The sequence below is a fragment of the Lepisosteus platostomus genome, chromosome 2 (genome assembly GCF_059453375.1).
Source record: "Lepisosteus platostomus isolate fLepPlt1 chromosome 2, fLepPlt1.hap1, whole genome shotgun sequence".
In the NCBI taxonomy this organism is placed as follows: domain Eukaryota; kingdom Metazoa; phylum Chordata; class Actinopteri; order Semionotiformes; family Lepisosteidae; genus Lepisosteus; species Lepisosteus platostomus.
This window is the reverse complement of record NC_142612.1, coordinates 72350485-72366782: the sequence shown is the minus strand read 5'-3', so window position 1 is coordinate 72366782 and position 16298 is coordinate 72350485. Positions and strand designations below refer to the sequence as shown.

Sequence of the window (16298 nt, the reverse complement as noted above, 5' to 3'; positions counted from 1 at the left end):
GAAAATCAGCAAAGCTGCAGGCTTTTATCCCTTCAGTTTCTTTGTACATATGTTTTTAAAAAGTTCTGTCTTTTCTATGACTCATTTCATGAGCCATGTGACATGATGAATGATTAAGGATGAAATCGGGAACTCTGCAGAGAAGCACAGAAATGCTGCCAAAATCCATTTTGTAAAAGCCTGCTTTTAACGGTCTTTAACAGTTACAGAATCGATGCCAAGATATTGTCTAAACTTTCCAGATGTCCATTTTCCCCCAAACATTTCTTAATGTCTTAAGATATGTTAAATCTGTGTATATACAGTATAAGCAGATAAAGTTATGCACATCATTTTGTTTACTGCTCAGGCTACACGATGGAAGACTGCTCGCGAAAACATGTGGGGTGTTTGTGTTTTATGCAGTGTCAGGAAAATGATCAAATTTGGCTGGCACCTACGTTTCAGAACGGGCTTTACAGTTAGCAAGACATAAAAGCAAAATGTACAGTAGTTCAAGAAATGCTGCAGTTCAGAAAAAGAACAGGATTCCCAAACTCTGGTGGTTTTCAAAATGTTGTTGATAAAAACATGAATTTGTCTAGTACATGTCTAGACTTTCTTTTAGATCAATGGACTTGTAAGACACTGGATACTGTCCTTTGTGTAAAGGTGATTTTCACTGGTTCTGCTGAGCTGTAATTCTGTGAGTTGCGGTTGCAGAGAAACCGGCATTAAAGCAGGAAACATCTGCCTTGAACTGAACGATAGAGAATGACAACTAAGGGGAACAAAGCTCAATTTTGCAGATCAGTACTATGAAATACTCAGGGCCTTTTCTTGCCAATGCAGATAAATCTATACTCTGAAATCCCCAGAACCTATAAAAACAGAATGAAAATGTAACAGGGATGTGAAATAATTTATTATAGACAGAATACTTATAAAATACTCTTTCATGTCAGGTCCCATTTTCCATCCAGTCGTGGAAAATGATATCTCAAAAACAAAATTCTCTTATTTCTAACACTATTTTAAAAATAGGGAGAAGAAATGTACTTTATAAAGTTCAAAGCTTTTAAGACCACACACTGCAGCCTCAAAATAAGCTTATTAGAATGCATATCATAGGTTATCTACACTATCATTAGACTCTTTATGAATTAAAAGGTCACCAGGTCATCACTGTATTTGCAGCCTCTTCCAACTCATTTAAGAAACTATAATAAAAGATTCCTTTCCAGGCAGGGAAATAACCTGCACTTCATTTTTAAAATGATAAATTTTAATTAAATGTACCTCAACACACTTCAAAAAAATAACAGTTTATCATAAGAACAATCTACCTGCTTCAAAATGTAAAAGAGATCCATAAACAAAGAATGGCATCATTGAAAATATATTAAGGAATGTACCATTTTCATGAGAGCCATGCAAAAAAATCCTATATCCATTTAAACATTCCCTCTGGTTTAAGAGATGCATTTCAATAATTTTAAGATCTTTCCATTCTTAAAAACACACACTGAAGGTAAAATGTGTGAGATCACATTCCAAATATCCTAATTAACAATTGATTTGTAAAACTGTACAACTGCTGCTGTACTGTAATTGAGAACACAAAACCAGGTACAGCACACTGAATGCAGACTCCTTCCTGAGGATAATGTAAGTCACAATGCAAGTCTGCCACTATCACTAGCAGCCATATCACCCTGCAACTCACAACTGGCAACCCACTAAAGCTAAGCAGGTGTGAGCCTGGTCAGTACCTGGATCGGAGACCTCCTGGGAAAAACTAAGGTTGCTGCTGGAAGAGGTGTTAGTGGGGCCAGCAGGGGCCGCTCACCCTGTAGTCCATGTGGGTCCTAATGCCCCAGTATAGTGACGGGGACACTATACTGTAAACAGGCGCCGTCCTTCGGATGAGACGTAAAACCGAGGTCCTGACTCTCTGTGGTCATTAAAAATCCCAGGGCGCTTCTCGAAAAGAGTAGGGGATAACCCTGGTGTCCTGGCCAAATTTCCAATTGGCCCTTACCAATCATGGCCTCCTAATAATCCCCATCTATGAATTGGCTACATTACTCTGCTCTTCTCCCCACTGATAGCTGATGTGTGGTGAGCGTTCTGGCGCACTATGGCTGGATGCTGCACATTGGTGGTGGTGGAGGGGAGTCCCCATTACCTGTAAAGCGCTTTGAGTGGAGTGTCCAGAAAAGCGCTATATAAGTGTAAGCAATTATTATTATTATCTGGACAACCATGTGACTCACTCATCTACAAAATTAATAAAGTGCAGTTAAAGTATTCCTCTTTGTCCTGAAGGCCTGTGAGAGCTAGTCCTCTTCTGTCCATTCTGCTGCGTGGTCAGCGCTAGGCACGAGAAACTGCAATAGAAGTGTCCTTCAGTACAATCACAGAAAGTTCTGTCTGCCACGTGTGTGACTGATAAATCACGCCAAAGCTATGCAAGGGATGGGGGAAAAAACAGACCAGAAAGAATCACACAAGTACAGCCAAGATTAATTTTCCTCTCAGGAAAATACTGCTGTGTAAAGTCTCAAAATGGACCGAAAACAGGCTTCTGTATTCTGGAATCCTCAGATAAGGAACACTGCAAAAAGAAGCTCACCTGTGACTGAGGTGGATAATCAATGATCAGGAAATATTTGCTCACATTTACTTTCTGTCATGTGCTATCGCAAGGTGCTCCTTCCATTTGTGTATGTCTTATCCAACTGCTGCAAGATGGCTTTTCTTTTACTCACAGTCCTACATGAAAGCAACATGAGCAAGTCTACAACGTGCGCTGCCATCAAATGTCTTCAAATCATGATAAGATGTACGTGAATGTTAGCTTAAACAAATAAAGTTTTCGTTTGTTATCACAAATATGAGACAAAATGTAATACAGTATTTTATATCACTAAAACAAATCTGTCCAAGACAAATACATTTTCTTCTAAATATAAGATGTAAAAATAGTCCACACCCCAGTTATCAACATTTGCTGATCTGCCTCTGGCTTTGATAACACTATAGCAGGTAACTCCTATTGTGTTTATAATATGTTCAGGCTCTTCTCAGTAGGGATTTCTGACCATTCATTCATGCAAAACATCACCAATTTCTAAATTCAAATGATGCAAGGTGACTTTGTAAACTTTTATATAGTCTATAAAACACATTGAGTTTGATAGGTCTGGAGATTCTGATGGCCAATCAGGGATTTTGATTTTATGCTCACCTTAACATTTGACAGTCATTTTGAATGGGGGTTTAGGGTCATCATTTTCCATTTCCAACCAGGCTGGACCTTCTTGATGGAAGCCTCTACCAAAATATCCTTTTTGACTTTGGAATTTGTTCCTCAGCCCGAACGTGGATATCAGGACCAGAGGCTGCAAAACAGCCCTCTCAGAATAGATCCATTTCTATTCTTTGCAGAAATTATGACATTCTTTTTAACAAAAACCTCACCTTTCTGTATCAATCATACTACTGGTGAAACTGCCCAAACACTCCACTTGTGTTTCCAGTGATTGCATGTACTACTATTTCACTAGGGAGTCACTATGTTGCCATTTGGCAAATTTGGATGCTTTAATCTACAGTATGTTGCCAAGAAACTCTGCCACATACCCCAGCTGCGTGAGGTCAACCTCGAATTGTAGTCATGAACATGGAATTTGGAACTTGAAAACAGTTTAGTGAAGATTTCAAATTGCTGCCTTTGGGTTAGACTTACCCTCCCATGTTATTTTGGTGACACCACATTAGGGTTAATCTTTTGTTATATCCTTGCTGAAGCTGGAATGACTTAAAGACTTGTTATAGCCTTCAATAGAGTTGCCAAAGTTGATAATCTTCTTCCTTAGATCTTGGAATAATATCCGACTTTCTCCTGACGGGATCTTAAATCATTAGCACCTCTACTGCTCAGTGCTAATTAAGGATTACAGGATTAGACTCACATCTTTTATTTTCCAGGATATGAATAAGTCTGAATTCTAAAATATTTGCAGTTTTAACATGTATGTTAGTAATAGATTCAGTTCTCCTTTTCATACATATCTGTCACTTCCTGTAAATGTTGAAAAACCCTGGCACACACCTAGTTTTCTTTTCTAAATCAACTTTTATCCACAGGTCATTGGCATTATGCAAAAATAAGATAAGATCACTTTATTGGCCATATACATTTTCTTGCATTAGAAATTTGTCTTTGCATTCCCCAACTTGCTCTCCATGAGACACACAGTCAGGGAGAGAAGCTTGAGGTCAGAGCACAGTGTCAGCCATTTATACGGCGCCCCTGGAGCAGTTTGGGGTTAAGGGCCTTGCTCAGGAGCCCAGCGGAGAAGGATTCCTCTGCCGGCCGCGGGATACGAACCGGCAACTTTCCAGCCACAGATGCAGATCCTGAGCCACAGAGCCACTGCATGGCCCATTTACAGGCGTCCGTATTATATAGATGTGTGTGTGAAGCTGCAAAAAAATCGCCTCCCAGATTTGACCAAAGAACACAGCATTAAGGCCAATATCTCTCCACTCCCCTTTGCGTCAACGAAGGACAACAGTATTATCAGCACTAGTTTCCCCAATTGTACATTTACCTATTTAGCAGATCATCAGTACATACAATTACATTTTGCATCCCTGTGTATTTCTGCTTATAGATTAGTGTTCCCAGAGACAAATAAATGCAATAAATCAGTTGAAATCTGAAGTGGGTCTGATTCAGTCTGCAACTGATATCCTTGTTAAGTACAGATGAACTTCTCTGCTAACTCAGCATGTAACAAAAGAAACATTTTAAATGAAACATTTTAACATGTATTAGTGTTTTCCATAATATTGGCTAAACTGAAAAAAAAGCATTCAACTTAAGATCTTTTTTTACATGTTTGGACAGAAAATGCAGGTGTGACCAATTACACAACTTTCCTGTGTATATCATATGGGCTTACGGTTTGTATGATTGAAAAGAGTGAAAAACAGAAACGCTACAGCCTAACACAAAGTTAGCTTTACCCAGCTACCAGAGCCATCCACATCACAAGATCTAAGTCCATCCAGGAGTCCCAGATATTTGATACACCCCTAGAAGCTTTCAAGGACTGACTGTTTTGCCCAGAATCAAACCACAGGGCGAGGCACTCTGCTGGATTTCGTCTGCCTCAGAATTCTGGAGGGAAACCCAAATATAAGTATGAAATTCCATCTTCTCAAAGACTTAGCAAAATCATAAAATGGTTGTTGTTTCCCAGAGACCCAAGCTCAAGTCGCCACGGGCAAAAAAAACTTGAGGGCCTGTTGTGACAGGACTTCCCAGCTCCCTCTCTTACAGAGTAGACAATTTAGGAGATAATTATAATGTCCAAGTCCAAGCAGGAGGTAGAGAGAACCTACGGAACCTGGAGAAAAGCCATGGGACTGTGAGGCAAACACACAAACCCCACAACGGAATCAAAGGTTCCCAATGTGGAATCAAAGATCTTGGAGCCATGAAGCAACAGCACTAACTGTCATGACGCCATGCTGCCCGCAGTCGTGCATAAAACAGTGTGAATTACAACTGACAATTTCGTTTTCTCTCATTCGGCCTCCAAAATACTTCTGATTGTTTGCAGTCTGCAAACATTAAAGACACCAGCTTTCCGCATTTCTTAAACAGAGTGTTCGCCAGTGCAGGAAAGAAGGGACACGTCTATGTTATGCATATTCATCTTAATGCAGGAGGTGAAGGGCTCAGTCTCGGAGCCACTGCAGGCCAGCCTGCAAGCATGTGATCTGCTGCTGGAGGCACCCAAACTAACACTTTAATTAATCCTGATGAATTTGCCTGCTCCTTTATGACCAATGCAGATCACCACAGCCTGGCTCAGGAACCGAAAAGGTCTCTCATGCATTTATATGCCAAGTATTATGAGAAGAAGTATAAAATAAAAAGTCACATCCATGTAATACATACTGGTCCCCTCCTTACATGTTGTATAGGAAGAAAGATACAACTGGCACCATACAAGGGATAATCTTATCAAAACCCTCCAGTAGCAACAACGGCACATTTCTTATCAAAAGGATAAAGGGCTTCACTCACACAACAGCAGTGTGCGGATGTCTCCCTACTGTGGCAGACAGTTGTTTCTGTGGGGGAGGGGGTAAAACTGAAATACTGCATGTTGTTTCTTAAAGCGTGGCAGTTCAAAAGCAATAAGGCAAAATGTGTTGACTTTTGAACCACATGTGATTAACCCAGATGCCTTGTGAAACCTGGATCAACTGGGATCGATAGCTTCTGGCAGGATCAGCAGAAAAAGCAGGAATCGTTCACATTCAGCACTTGCTATCCTCACACCAGCACTAAATTCAAACACCTCTTTATTCACTAGGCAACAAGGGCTAGGACTAACAGTCTTCAAAAGAAGCTTGGAGATAAATCAATGATTCAACAGTACTTAGCGACATTTGGACAAGCTCACTGCGAGGGGATGTTTTACAGGTCTTTTGGGAAAGTTTGCAAGTCACCAGCACATGGAATGACTTTCCAAGGAGACACCCTCATGAAGCGAGGACTTCCTGAGCACTGCTGAAGCACAGGCTATAATTAGAAGTGCCATTCACACAGCACAGCCCTCAATGGTGGGTGTGTAAGCGCTCAGCAGGCAGGCAGGCATCAGCAGTAGGATGGTGAGTCACATCAGTGCAGCACGACCCACCCTCTTTGACTAATGCAGCTGTCAGGTGGGAAATGTGAAGCTCAAGAACAAAAGCATTGTGTTACACGTCAGGCGTGTAGACAATGGTAACCTGTGCAGTGCAACTTAAAAGCAATTCCTTAACGTTAATGAACTGGCACCACTCCTTAAGGTAAACAAAATATGCCATTTTGTTCTCTTTTTAACACGTTGTGGCAGGCCTGATATAACATCATGAATCCTATCCACACTTCCTATCCCCAGGACCATTAACCACAACTTTTCCATCCTATAGGATGATCCCTCCATTGGGGCCCTCTTTTCTGATCGCCCCATCATCTCATATCGCCGACCACCTAATCTGCGTAACCTCCTTGTTCACAGCTCCCTTGACCGCCCTCAACAACCACCACACCAGGCACTTTCCCTTACAACAGAGCTCGCTGTATCACCTGCAAGTACACAGCCACCACCACACTCATTCAAGGCCCCTCAGGACAATTCCGGATCACCCAGACAGCATCTTGTACCTCCAGCAACCTTATTTACTGTATCTCTTGCAGTAAATGCCCAGCCATCTACATTGGAGAAACAGGAAGGAGACTCAGAGACCGCTTCAGAGAACACGTCAGGGCTGTGAAGATTAAAGATCTCTCCAAGCCCATTGTTTCTCATTTCACCTCTGACGGCCACGACCACTCTAATCTCTCCGTCTGTGTTCTCAAAGAAGGTTTTCTGAACTCATACATCAGAAAGACCACCGAAACAAAATTATTCTGCAGCTAGGATCACACATTCTCCCTTCCCTTAACGACAGACTACTGTTCTTTTAAATTTTCTCCATTCATTGGAAGTTTCATTTCACACCTCTCTGCACCCATTCTGACTTCACACCTCTTGATTGGCCTCTCTTTCTGTCCCCTGCTCCCGCCTCTCACTCCTCCTCCCTCTCAACCTTTGTTCTCCCGTTACTTTACCTTTGCCTACTGCCCCGTCTCTCTCACACCTGAAGAAGGCTCCACAGCCGAAACGTTGTGTTCTCTTTCTTCTTTTTTTCAGCATGGAATAAACCTATTACTTGTTCCTTTGCAGCCTACGCATGCTGACGCAGCTACCCACCTGAACTAACATCATGAAGCACTGTATTGGCTTTCTCTCGCCAGACTGCATCATCCTGGGTGTCAAACTCCAAACAACGATTAAATAAACCGCACACAGCAGGTCTCCATGAGATTTCATTTTGACGCTTCATATCGCTGACGTTGACATGATCACATTAGCAGCTGGCTGGCCCAGGGCTACTACCATTCCCTCTCAAACACAGTTAAGGCCGAGAACTCTGTTCAGCTCTCTGAGAAAATAGGCTGTAACTGTTACAGCATGGCAAGTAGATGGAGAAAGCTGCGTCTTGCCGACAGGCTGAAGAATCCAAAAGTTTGATCCCAGTGAAGGCTCAGAGAGAGATGGGAGCAGATGGAGACAGCCGAAGCAGGTCGGAGAATCCCCTACTGCTGGTCCAGTGCTTGGCTGGACAGACTGGGTGCCGACAGGCTGAGCACATTCAAAACAGACAGATATATACTGGGACAGGATTCAGGCTGGGTGTTCTTCTGGAAGTGGGCTATTTATACTGAGAACGCTACCTGGTCAAAAGACACTCAATGACAGAGCACTGGAATAGTGGCAGGTGAGACACTGCTGTTGTACCCTTGAGGAAGGTACTTCACTCAGATTCCTACATTAAAATACCTGGGTGTACAAATCAAAGTTCCACTTAATAAAAGCATCAGTCTCGTAAAGCAGCGGCTAGAAGGACTCGTTCTTTTAGGTCTTAAAGATTTAAGGATATAAGCTGGGCCTTATTCTCCATCTAGTTTATCTTGCCAATACTGATGCATTTCTTGATGTCAACATAGTGGATACAACTGATGGGAAAACCCAATCATATTGAACATCCCCCCCAAAAAAATCCCTTAATCTTACACGATAATACAGGTGTGTGCGCTTCATAATAAGGTTTTCTTATGCCAAAAAAGGTTCTTCCAGTGATTCACTGTAGTTGTTAAACGTTTGTCTTATTTTAAAGCCAAATTTTTACTTATAATACAAAGGATTTGAAGACTGAATTTAGGCCAGCTACCCCCCTGGTGCCATGCAGTAGGAAGACAGAATGTAATGTTCAGCCTGTACTTCGCTCCCACTGGTACTACACTGCAGTCTGTCCATGTACTTTAACAACTAGTATACTAATCTTCACAACTAGGGAAAAAACGGCTTTATAGAATAACTTGTGCACTCTATTTTGGAAAGATTAACTTTTGGTATTGATAAAAATCAAATAAATGTTCCCTTCTGAAGCACTGATCATATTCTATAGTCCAAGAAGGAAGAAATTTCCCCCCTCGCTACGTTTACAACAAAACCACGGACATACTAGTAAGCCCTTGTTTTCTGCTTCATACCCTACAACTATAAATTTAAATCAGCCTTCCCCATGTATGACCTGCGAGATGTTAACCAACTAAGAACTTCATTGAGATAAAGTGGAAACATAGAGCAACGTAACAAAACATAGGTAAGGATGCAAACTTCTACAGTGCTATATAGAGTACAATCATACATTACAATCTTAAACACTCTGGAAATCAGTCAAACAGACACACATTGTGCTGCTGGCAAAGTGAGAAAAATCGTAATGCTTACTATGGAGAATGGAAAAAAAACAGGAAAATGAGGAATAAATCCTGGAAATTGATGCTCAGGATCGCAATACTGTATATATGAGGGACACCAAAGAGAGAACATGGCATGATTACTCCAGAACTTGGTATTTCACACCATAATCCCAACAGTTTTATTACTTTACTTGGCTGACATGGTTTGACACCCTACTTTTGTACTCATTTGTACAGCTAGGCATTTTACTGAAGCATACGGGGTGTCTTGCCTTGCGGAAGGGTACGACTGCTGCACCCCAACTGGGAAGTCCAGAGCCCTAAGCACCATGCGATGCAATGCCTTTTCTGTACCGAAGACACAAGAAAGTGTCACTACAACTTGTCTGTGAAACAGCTGTAGCATTTGCAGGGACTATGTGCATTTCAACACAATAAAAAACAAACACCAGCGTTCCTTTACTTATTGAAAGGCAAATAAATACAACTCATCTCTCCATGTGGAGCCAAAGCAGTCAGATCTGCAGTGCTGTGCTGGTTTGGTCTCATCAATGCAGTTCATACCATAGTTTCAGAAGGGAAGGCGAGATAAAACTGCTCTAGAAGAGAAATCAGAACTGTGGCAATACAGTCAGCACGACTATGCGCACAGAATACATTAAACACAAAGACTTTATTCCCTAACTGCATTAGGGTCATAAATAATGCCTGACTAATATCATCTGCAGACTTGGGATGCAAGGACAGCTTTTATTTGCCTTACAGTGAATGCAGTTCAAAGGTAAACAAGACATGCACAACACCAATTAATCTCCCTTCACCCAGATAGAGCTTATTAGGAGTAAATGGTAAAACACATTAAAAAATAAAAGGGACTGAGTTAGCTTGCCAAGGTGCTTTATTAGTGCACAGTTGGGCCTAAAATTCCATGTGCCAGATTGTAAAGCTCCTTGGGCAGAAATGAGGTGAATTCAGAAAAGAAAAAGATTTTTGGTTTCAGCTGTGACACTCTGCCTTACTTAATGGTCTAGACCAATCCACTCCAGCATATTGTTTCACTCGGTTCTACCTAAACTAGAGGTAAAACTAAAAAACAAAAGCGAAAAAAATCCCAGGAGAATAATTACCAAAGTCTTTCAAGATTCCTGTAACATTTACATTTTAGTTCTCTCAAGTGTGAAGAGGAAGTGCAATCAGTCGTTTCATTTAGGGACTTGAACAAGTCTTATAGAGTGGAGGTCTATAACTCAGATTGTACATGCGTTGTATACACAGATGTGTCTGGAATACCTAGTAGAAATGCATGACTTGCTGTAGCGCTGTCAGAACTGTCTGAGAGACCTTTCATTTGGGTCCTTTTTTTTTTCTTGCAAGACTGACTGTTATCATTAAGAGCAAATGTGTGCAGCTGAAGGTTAAAAGTGCAGTTCTGTTATTTTGCTTTCCACAATAAAAACAAGAAAGTGTCTAAGAGGGCAGATGTACCTTCCTGATCTTTCAAATGGCGAAGAAGGGGTAGCAATTAAAGGCCAGGCTGGATGAAAAGTTGGCTGTTCCCAGCAGCTGGGTAAAAAATATGAAAAACAACTGGTGGTGGCAGATGAAACCCATTTACAAAAGTAAAAAAAAGGCTATGCTTAAGGCATAATTAATATCACTCTTAGGTTTTTTTTAGAATGTGACTTTTTAATAAAAACATAAATGCAAACACTGCCAGGCACACCAATTCCATCAGGAAACGCCCTTTTACCCAGCAGAATAATGTCAGCACATTTCAACATCATTTGTAGCTAAGATTTTTAGCTTTGCTTTCATTTTCAGCTTAAGTCAAACCCATTAAGAGTCCTATTCAGATCCTCTTTTTGGAGTGTTTCACACACAGAAACTGGTAGATACAGCGAGAGCAACTGGCAGGATGCAGCAGGGTTGATGCACAAATGAAACCAGATGTCAGGAATAGTGTTATTCCACACTGGTCTTTAACCTTGTTTTCAGCTGTTCCTGTGAAATCGTTCCACACAATACTGCCAAATTAAACACAGCATTAAAAATGAAGGAGATGCAGGCGTGCGTGGTGCTTCCAGAGTACCTTCAGCTCCCCGATGGGCTACTGGTCACCCCAGGACCATGCTGCTGGTGAAAACAGAAGGACACGAGGCCAAGGATCTGACAGAAGTGAACAGCAGGAGGGCAGGGCAAGGCCTGCAGAAGACAACACAGTGTGTGCTGCAGGCATAGTACAATAAGAGTCCCAGCGAAACTTGCTAAACACAGAATAACGAAACACGGACTACTACTCAAATCGAACGACGTGATAACATTTTCGTTTGTCAATTAAAAAAAATGTACAGAAACTTTCAAAAGAAATGCTATAGTTTTCAGGAGACTGTAGCCTTTTTAACGACAATAGATGTTCAGTTAGACTCTGCAATTTTGCAGAACCCTAACCCTAATGCAAGAGAGAGTGCTGTCACTTTTGACTTCACTAAACTAGTGAACAATACTAAAGGATCAAAACTAGTTAAGAGCACGTGGCCATTTTGGCAAAAAGGAAAGGACCTCCCAAGACACACTGCACTAGTTATTTAAATCAGGGCATATTGAGTTACAGTGCAATAAATAGTATTTTCAACACTGAACGTCATTCTCATAACTATTAAAAGCAGAAGGGTTCAAGTGACTTTTAGACCCTAGTTAAGTGTGCGGGATCTCATAACCCCTATGTGTACTTGACACAGATTTGGATGTCTACACCTACTTACATCTGGGGATGTCTGCATTATTTTCGCATAGATCATACAAACAAATGACCATATTCATGATACATGATGTGATTTTTATCTTGGCTTTGCGCTGTATTTATATTGTCAGGGTGTATGCCATCTACCTTAATCATATTCAAATGATGAATTATGTACTTTTATGGATATAATACTTTTCTGAATGTAAAACAGACAACCAATTTGTGGCACAAAGGCATAATCAGGGGCATAATGTTTCATGATCATGTACAGTATTTACTGGAAAAAGGCTGTTGTGGTAAAATAATGATTTCTGAGTGGTTGCTGTTATCAATTTCAAAACCAATAAAAGACATAAAAGTGGATATGGATAACATATTTTATATAATAAGATGTGCCCAAATCTTACTACATTTTCTCACATGTACATTGTCTTAATTTATTTATTATTTTTGCTCTACAAACTTTGTGTGTCAGGCATTTTTCTTTGAGGCTTTGGAACGAGACACAAAATCTAAACATCCCTGAAACTTTAAGAAAGACCAATGGCTCAACATTTTCAGGATAAGAACCATTTGGAACTGACGGATACAGAAACTGCCATAACGCAGTGAAATGTATATCTCCTGCTTTCCATAATTGTAAAAATTAAAGACACAGATGGAAAGACTCAGTAACCAAACACACGCATGTTCTTAAGAAACCTAAAAGAATTTCTTAACCATCGGAAGCATACTGCCAAGACCCCAGTGAAGCAGAAATGCTCAGTCACGTCAGAAACATCATGTACATACAGTATGCTCTGTGTCACATTAGTATAGAAAATAAGTACTGTATTGCAGAACAAGGTTAAAGCCCATATGTGTATAGGAACTTTTGTTCTTTCTAGGATTTGGAATGTTAAACTACTTCACCTTGTCAAAAAGCATCATATATTATATTCTGATCTCTTGCATCTCTAAGTTATAAACTATTTCCATTATTGCATATCATAAGAACAACCACTTCAGGATTTCCACAAATCCAGGTATATTTGAATTTCTACGAAATATGCATCATTCGGGCACACTCTGAAATCTCAGTCTCAAAAGATTTCCAAATAAAAATATAACAAAATATAACAATATATGAAAATGTTCCTGTTTCTTTTTTGAAAAATGGAAGCTTCTTTCTCAAACAAATGCCCTTTTAATACCTGCATTCCTGAAGACTTAATGGAAAATGGAATCCTCAGCATGACATAAAACTCATTAGAACAGTCTCTTGATTACCAGGTGTGTCCAACTGGAACTTTCAATTGTTTTAAGCACATTCCTTAAGGAAGTGTTCACAGAAAGCCATCTCTCAATTTTTCCTGTTCTTAACTTTCCAACATCTGTTCCTGATTGCGCTGCAGGGATGCTGGGCTTCAAAAGGGGCCCCTTCAATTCAGACCAAAGAAGGCCAAAGCTTAATTCAGAAAGAAGAAGAAGAAATACACACTTCCTGCTACTCTGGCTGAAGTTTCACAAGCACACAAACCAAGAGCTGGTAGATCCTTACTAATTGTTTTAAGAGCACACTCTCTCCTCTTTCATTTTGCAAAATGAGCAAAAATGTTAGAAACTCTCCCACAGAATCCTGTATGAAGTGCAGTATTGTGATGATGATGATGCACACTGTAGTACCATTTCATATGTGTCTCACAAAGGTTATCTGTTGGGACTACAGTTAGTTATTTACGTGAATTAATACTGTCACATGATTGTAAGGCAAAAAGGTAAAATACAGCCGGGGTTAGAAGGACCAGCTATCAAATATGACAAAAATGACATTGGTGCCATTTTTCAAAGGTGGATCAAAGGGACTCTATATTCTAGTCTAGAGTGTGTGCATTATTGTTGTTTTTTAGATTTTTATTGTCTTGTGCTCATATAAGTGACTTATTTCACAGACTTGATCATATTTACTGTATATATAGCAATAGCAAGAAAAAAACATCTCAGAACAAAAGTGTCCTTAAGCACCACTAGTTACTGAACCTTCTTCATGTGCATCTTTCCCTTCTTGTAAATCAACTGCTCTGTTCTTCCAACACTTAAAGGTCATCTTCCCTCAAAATTTAACAGTCTGTTAATAGGCATCTGGGACCTATTGAAATACTCTGGAAACCAGAACACTTATGCATGGGGGCAAACATGCCAGACTGATAATTTAATTACCCCTGTTTTGTGTTTGGATTTAGAAGTAATTTTTCTGTGCCCCAAACCACAACATTTGAAACTGCCAAGTCAGACTGAAGATCTATAAAAACTCTTCTTTTTCGGGTCTGTGCGGTTCATGGCACACTCTCTAGTTCCTCTTGATGAGATGTCCACTGTGGGCAGTCAGGAAAATTAACCAAACGGACTGACATTGGAAAAAGCTGACAGGAATACCAGTTGTTTTTTTGGTCATTTTGGCTAAGATTTTCAACCTAAGGAGAGCTGTGAATAAAGTCCAACTAAGTCTGTAATGAGGAACTGGTCAACACTACGGCCTTTAAACAGAACAACCTATGAATGGTTATTTTTTACTCAGGTTAAAACCCTCCAGTATTCTTTGCAAAGCTCTTAGTTTAACATGCTCCTAAACAATGGATATTTAATTCTTCACAGTCACAGAGAAAGAAATGTATTCTGTTCTTTACTGTATAATGCAGTTCTACCATTTCCATTAACATTAATCACAAACCTAGAGAAAGGTAGTAAACTACCTCTTCATGTTTTTTCCCACCTTTGGTAATTCTATAAAAAACACAGCAATATGCAAGATTTTAGGTGCTCATGCTGAAAGGTTATGCACATCCATGTCTAGATTATCAGTTAGGCTCAGGGGTGCAGACAGAACAAAGGGAGGTTGTCCTCAGCTGCGGTGGCAAAATGATATAACCTTTTGCTGTTTTCCCCCCAAACTGCTCCCTGTTCCTCCGATTTCGGAAGCTACTGTAGCTCAGGCGTAGACACGTTGCAAAAGCTGTAGCCCGAATTAGGAAACTCGGTAATACGGTAGGCATAGCGTTTCAACAGCTGGTAACAGGGTGGAGATTAGAATCTGGGAATTTGAACAATTTGCAGGAAACCGTTTTCGGATTGGACCTGTAACGAGGCTGTCTTGCATATATTGACAGTGTAAATAACGTGTTTTAAAAGACAATTTAAGACCCATTAGAGCGTAACGCAAACCGACTTCCAATTCTCCTCAAGACGCAGCTTTGCACTGGCGGGACACGTATTTTAGTTAGGCCATATGTAAAACTATCGTAGCTATATTAGACTAGACAGTGTAAAAGGCTGTTAGAGAATACGGGTTTAGCCCTTAAAGTCTCCCAGTGTATAAACACGACAGGGTCTGTCGACCTGTTCAAGGTTTTAACAAGGACCGTGGTTTATGCTTAAGGTCGAACACAACTTCATCTTTACTGTAAAACTGTAAACACCTGGAAATACAATAACGTAGGTAACAACCACTGTCAAATGACTCTTCAGGTAGAGTATTATGGAGTTTAAAGAGAAGGGATTTTAAAAAAACAACACAATTTACGCGATCATGTGCCGATGACCTGCAAATCTACATGCATTATTCAAGTTTATTGTGCACACTACATACTCCTTTAGTGAACCGTACCTAGACCCACTGTATCGCGATTTCAAGTGGGAGCTAAAACGAATGTACGAAGAAAATGTCCATGCCTTGTTGCTACAATAAAAGCTTTCACAGGATAACAAAGTGCGGGCCTACCTGAATCTGGGAGAGTCTTTCAGACATTCCTCGAAATCCACAGTCATCTTCATCTTCTTTAAGATTAGTTAAGGTAGAAAAAACAGCTGCTTTTTTTTTTGCCTCGTCCTAACCTAAATGAACACTGCTTATCTTCTTTTTTTTAAAAAAAGAAGTACAGTTCACGTTTAAAGAAACAAGAACGATCGGGACTATCAAACTAAAGGTAAGAAAATAAGTAATACCCCCCAAAAACTGTGCCCACTCATTGCAACAACCTCCAGGAACGTAGTCTCTCACTGGCTACTACAACCTTCAACATAGCCTAAATCAGCTCCCCGTAGCTTCCCAGATCCCAGCCATGGAGACGGGTTGAATGCTAGACTCCCCAACCAACTACAGCGCTCTCCTGACACTAAAGAGGCTGGACTTCTCCCCGTTTCCTGTGAGGAGATGGACAT

At 40.4% G+C, this 16298-nt stretch overlaps 1 protein-coding gene across 8 annotated transcripts in view; it reads right to left on the bottom strand.

Moving 5' to 3' along the window:
- LOC148677039 (arf-GAP with coiled-coil, ANK repeat and PH domain-containing protein 2-like) overlaps positions 1 to 16298 on the bottom strand; it is a 70631-nt gene extending 54333 nt beyond the window's left edge. For 3 of the 8 annotated variants that reach the window (XM_088616935.1, XM_088616954.1, XM_088616945.1), the window contains exon 1: positions 15859 to 16295. In XM_088616935.1, the coding sequence (XP_088473061.1) occupies positions 15859 to 15911 (53 nt within the window). In that variant the 5' untranslated portion in view covers positions 15912 to 16295. Of the gene's footprint in view, positions 1 to 15858 lie in introns of all 8 variants that reach the window. The other 5 variants (XR_015929568.1, XM_088616976.1, XM_088616993.1 and 2 more) reach the window with 4 other exon arrangements.